At 38.3% G+C, this 5,197-nt stretch overlaps 1 protein-coding gene across 2 annotated transcripts; it reads right to left on the bottom strand.

Moving 5' to 3' along the window:
• Positions 1-869: 869 nt before the first annotated feature.
• On the bottom strand, positions 870-4,967 carry LOC118733366 (neutral alpha-glucosidase AB). Of its 2 annotated transcripts, none has more exons than XM_036462731.1 (8): positions 4,692-4,967; positions 4,491-4,632; positions 4,314-4,411; positions 3,760-4,251; positions 3,423-3,529; positions 2,899-3,366; positions 1,923-2,833; positions 870-1,854 (listed from the first exon to the last, which is right to left on the bottom strand). In XM_036462731.1, the coding sequence occupies exons 1-8, from the start codon at positions 4,790-4,792 to the stop codon at positions 1,426-1,428; spliced, it is 2,748 nt and encodes a 915-aa protein (XP_036318624.1). In that variant the 5' UTR covers positions 4,793-4,967; the 3' UTR covers positions 870-1,425. The 2 variants fall into 2 exon arrangements, with proteins under 2 accessions (XP_036318624.1, XP_036318625.1); XM_036462732.1 differs by having other exon boundaries at positions 4,314-4,408.
• Between the last annotated feature and the right edge of the window lie 230 nt (positions 4,968-5,197).

Below are 5,197 nucleotides of genomic sequence, written 5' to 3'. Positions count from 1 at the left end.
CCACTTTTTCATAAACTCGATTTCTTTTTATTTCTTTTTAATTTGCACAAATTTACATATGTACATATGTATAAGCACACTATTTAGTTTGCTAGACTTGTAAACAATGCTTCTCGGCGGTGAAAAATATACTATTGTGAACAACCTAAACGAGCGAAATTCACAATAGCGCTATTCTTCATCGAATGAGCGCCATAATACCAAATGAAAATTCGTTCGATCAGCACTTTCGATCACAGTCGAAAATCGAATGCAACTCATAATAAGGGCCTGAAATTTGGGTGAAAATTTGTTGCATTTTTTTTGTAGTATTTTGCATAGTTTAAAACTTGGGTTTATATGGGCTTTGTTAGAGAAGAAACTGTATTTTAATTGAAAATTCCTAAAAATAAAGAAATAAACATGAGTGGGAAACAATATCACTTTGAAATGGGGGTGCTATTGTATTCGCCAATACTGAATGTATCAACCCCATTTTTGGGAAGTTAGGTTATATATTAGACTAAACATATTTCCTTATCAAGTTTATTAATTTAATAATGAAATCTCCAAACACGAAAATTTCAAATTAAACGTGCGATATGTCCTTCTTTGTGCAACTTATAGTGCATATACACATGTATGTACAAAACAACATATGTATGTAAGTACCTACGTACGATACATATTAGAAAGCCATTATTACAGCCTCTCGGTCCAAGCTCCTTAGTATAACTAAATAAAAAAACACACACCAGCTATGTCACTTGTTCAGCAATATTTCTCCTTGCCGGATAAAATGGGGTACTCCAGCGCATGTCCAATTGCCCCATGAAGCACACACATACACACACTCAACAACGCAACAACTGCACAATGAAATTGTTAAAAAAAATTGCATGAACACCCTTAAGCATTTGCCAATAGAGGATGGTGCTTAACATGTTACAACACAATCACACAAGCATACATACATATAACGAAAAATGCGCGCAAAACGATAAACGAAAGCAAATTTGTAGCAACCAATTGTTGCACGCATATACAGGGTGACAATGTTTGGCGGCGAGATTAAAACACACTGCCGAATATTCTATATTTAATTTGAATTCAAACTTTTTTATATTTATTTTATTAAAAAAAATCGCAAAAAATACATAAATTTGAGAATTTAAAGCATCTGAGAAACATTCATACATTTTAAAAATTGCAAATCAGGCCTATTCTGAATGTAACCAAAACGGTTATTAACAAAAGTTCCCGTTTCAACTTTATTTAGCGGTTATGAGTACCATTGAAAACGACAGGAGGAATACATACATATATTTAGCGTCAATTAAATAATACCTCAGAAGTTTAAGCCCTACGGTGCATGGAAATGTAAGCTTAAAGGCATCTACTAATTCTCATTCTGCTTTATCTATAGTCTTATATTCCCTGAACAATTTAAAAATTAAGCCTAATATTGTAGATTTGCTGCACCGATATACCAGGTTTGCGTACAGCTACACCTTCACCATGTGGTAAAATGGCCAGCTCTTGTGAAGCACCATCGATAATGAGAGTGGCCGACTTGGGTATGCGTCCCAAGCCAGCAATGACAACACGTTCAATCCAAGCGGCTGTCTTGAAATTTGGTTTGCCAATAAAGTTCACATCCAGCACGTTGTTTTCAAACTTCATATTGATGTAATTGTATTCACCCTTTCGATAATTGTATGATTTTTCATCGTCTAAATAAATTGTGCCCTCAGCCTTGCCAGCGCTATTCAGACACACAACCAGAGTATATGGGTCGTTCTTCATGAGCGTCGCAGCCCTGCGGATTCGTTCCTTTTTGGGTACAATTGTACCGCCACGTTGGAAAACAGGAATCTGAAAAAGAATTGCATTTAATTTAAATTAAATATTTATGATTTTATAGCTATCATTCGTCAACTCACTTTATAGCTGTCCACTGGAATACTTTGATAGCCAGCGTTTGTATACTTTTTAAACGTATCTACATCGTACCACACATCGCCGGTCTTCTTGTCATCAATGGCTGGGAAGTAAACATTCACTTTGCTTACGCCCTGCTCCGTTACGGGGCGCACCAGCAGACGATCTTGCAACAGAAACTCGTAGTCAATAGTAAACCCTTCTTTATCTTTGGGATAGTGCGCTAGCAGAGGACGCACAACTGGTTCGCCAGTCAATTCGTGCTCATAGAACATTGTGTACCACAACGGCAAGTAGGAGTAGCGTTTGCGCAATGCATCGCGTACAACCAAACGTGTGCTTTCGGGAAATAGCCATGGCTCACGTCGTTTTGTGTCGATGTGGGCATGCCCACGGAAGAAGGGCAAAAAAGCACCCGTCTGGTACCAGCGTTCAAACAATTCTGCATCGGGATTACCAAAGAAGCCGCCAACATCGGCCCCACAGAAGGAGAAACCGGCAACAGCTTCAGATAGGCACATTTTAATGGAATGCTGCAAGTGACCCCATTCGGCCATGTTATCGCCTGTCCAGATGAGAGCATAACGTTGTGTGCCAGCAAAGTGAGCGCGAGTTAAAATGAATGGGCGTTGGTTAGCATCACGATTCAGTAACCCTTCGAAAGTGCCCATCACATGCATGTGGCCGTACAAGTTGTGTACATCACGATGTTCCCAATTGCCATAATGCACCAAATCCTTTAACATTGTCACCTCAGGCCCATTGAATACAGATGGTTCATTCATGTCGTTCCAGATCATGACATCAGCTGTGACAGTTTTGAAATTTGACGGCAAATATTGACTAGCATAATAAGCACGCACCTCAGGATTAAAGAAGTCGGGATAGCTTGCAGATCCGGGCCAACACCAACCTTTCGAAAAAAAGGAAAACAATGGAATTATTTGAATTTGATGCCAAGTATATAGTTTGGACAACCTTCGTAGTCATTGCCTTCACGATTTTTTGTATAATAGCCACGTTCGGTGCAATCATTGTGAAAGAAATAGCCACTATCGCGTTTAATGTGAGGATCAATAATAACCACCAGATGACGGCCCACATCGGTCAAATTTTTAATCATACCAAGTGGATTGGGGAATTTAAATGGATCCCAAGTGAAGTACTTCTTGCCTTCGGTGTATTCAATGTCCAACCACATGGTGTCCATGGGAATATCATATTCGTCGAATTTGGCCGAAACATCTTCCACATCACGTTCATCATTGTAGTTCCAACGGGACTGGTGGTAACCGAGTGCAAATATTTGAGGTAAAGGCGCGGAGCCAGTGAGCGATGTATATTGCTTGAACACATCGAGGGGAGTGGGGCCAAGGAATATAAATGTATCAATAATACCCGACTCAGACATGAAATGGGCGGCTGGTGGATCCGACTTGCGGGAGCCTTAAAGAAGATACATTTTTAAAAATTAAATTGAATTGAAGTTAATTTCCTTTTACCCGATACAAAGTTCACAATCGATGATACAACGTTCTTTTCAGCTGTGTAGATATCAACCCATGTCTCGGCTGCATTATGCCAGAAAACGCCAGCAGTGCGTTGAGTACTGAATAAAGTAAGCTTTTAGTTTTCGTGTAACTTATAGGCTGAGTTCCAAGTTACAAAAATGTAAAGCATCATCCTCTTTTGTCCAAATGCTTAATTGGAGCTAAGTTGCGCAAATTGGGTTTTTCTATCAATTATGGTTTAGAAAAAAAAAGAGGATAATGCCTTGCAGTGGTGCAAATTGGAACGCACCCATACGTTCTTCTAATTTATTTTGTATAGGTCTCTTACCCGTGGCCATAGATTACTGGCACCGAACCATAAAGGGCCATCTTACTGTCGATGATATATTCAAAGACGTCGACATTGTACAATCGGTAAGGATCTGTACCTGATGTAGATTTTAGAGCAAAAGAGTCTGCGTGTTCAGGTATGCCGAATAGAACTTCTGCTTCTGGGAATGAAAAATCGAGGGCAATAGCCTCAGGTCCGTACGGTTTTGAATCATGATGTGATTTGAAATTCTCCTCCCATGCACCAGGATCATCGATTTCATCAGCCTCCTTTACTACATTGGCTGCAGGGTTTTCTGCATTCTCTCCCTCAGCTGGTTGTTGAGGCTTTGGACGCAAATGTTCAAAAGTCATGAGACCCTTAGCATTAACCGAAACGGTAAGAATGTCATTTTGATAGAAATCAACACGGAATGGATCAGCGGTGACAACAGCTTTATTTGGACCTGAAGTAATTGTAAATTCGGTATCACCCTCGTGAACTTTAATGCTGAAAGATTACCAAGTATAGAATTATATACATTTTATACATTTTATGTTTAAAATACGCACCTTCCAGGCTTCGGTGCTGATTTAAGAGCATCTTGAACTTTGTAGCGAGGCTTCAGGGGAGTTTTCTCATCCACAAGCAATCGAAAGGTGTTGCTCTGCTATTAAGCAATAATGAATAATTTATAGTATGAGTGCACACAATTATTTAAATTTTTCAAATAATAAATAAACAAATACCTCCAAAGCTTCTAACTTAAGGCTAAACAAATGTTTGTTATCCTTATGTATCAGATCGGCTGTTATGGAATCGGAGTAAGTATTGAGTGTCCCAGGTACCAAAGCAAATTTAGGATTATCTGGCTTCACTTTGCGGCATCGCCTTTGAGTAATGAATACGAAATGTTAATACTTGCAAAGAAATAAATTCAAATTGTTTACCTGCAAAAACTGCTCTGATCACATGTTTTGAAATTCGTTTGGTCCACGGTCAGCGCATACTCGAATATGCAAAATATTAAAAGAAATATTGCCAAACGCATATTGACGTAGCTGCAGAAATGTTGCAATGATATGTATTACGTAAATTTAAAATTTTGGCAATTAACGTTAAAAAATAAGCAAAAATTAAAGCGTTGAACATGCAAGTTTCTATTATTAGAATTATTAAAAGCGACGACTCTTCACGTCCTCCTTTATTAAATGGTGAAAATAGAATGTAAGGCATTATTTGCGAGTTTCTGATTTATACCAATTTTGATTGCAAACGGCAGCCTGTATTATACATTACATACGTTACATGAAACTCAAGTATGTTATGTAAAATAAAATTTTTTAGATTAGAAATTGCAGATAAATGTGTGGGAAAATTTTTCATTATGAACCCAACTTTGGAGAAAAGTTGTTGTTGTTGTTGTTGTTGTAGCGGCTACAACAACCCCGCCCAG

Source organism: Rhagoletis pomonella, unplaced genomic scaffold (genome assembly GCF_013731165.1).
Source record: "Rhagoletis pomonella isolate Grant_MI unplaced genomic scaffold, Rhpom_1.0 Rhpom_scaffold_00002, whole genome shotgun sequence".
Classification (NCBI taxonomy): domain Eukaryota; kingdom Metazoa; phylum Arthropoda; class Insecta; order Diptera; family Tephritidae; genus Rhagoletis; species Rhagoletis pomonella.
Note: the sequence above shows the minus strand (reverse complement) of the source record. Positions and strands in the feature narration are given on the sequence as shown.

What these genes read in the sequence shown, in the direction of transcription:
- LOC118733366 (XM_036462731.1), bottom strand. Translation starts at nt 4,792, where the DNA reads ATGCGTTTGGCAATATTTCTTTTAATATTTTGCATATTCGAGTATGCG. An exon ending in CCAGTAATCTATGGCCACGG is followed by an intron (nt 3,530 to 3,759) that starts GTAAGAGACCTA and finishes TACTTTATTCAG; the next exon opens with TACTCAACGCACTGCTGGCG. An exon ending in TGAAGGCAATGACTACGAAG is followed by an intron (nt 2,834 to 2,898) that starts GTTGTCCAAACT and finishes TTTTTTCGAAAG; the next exon opens with GTTGGTGTTGGCCCGGATCT.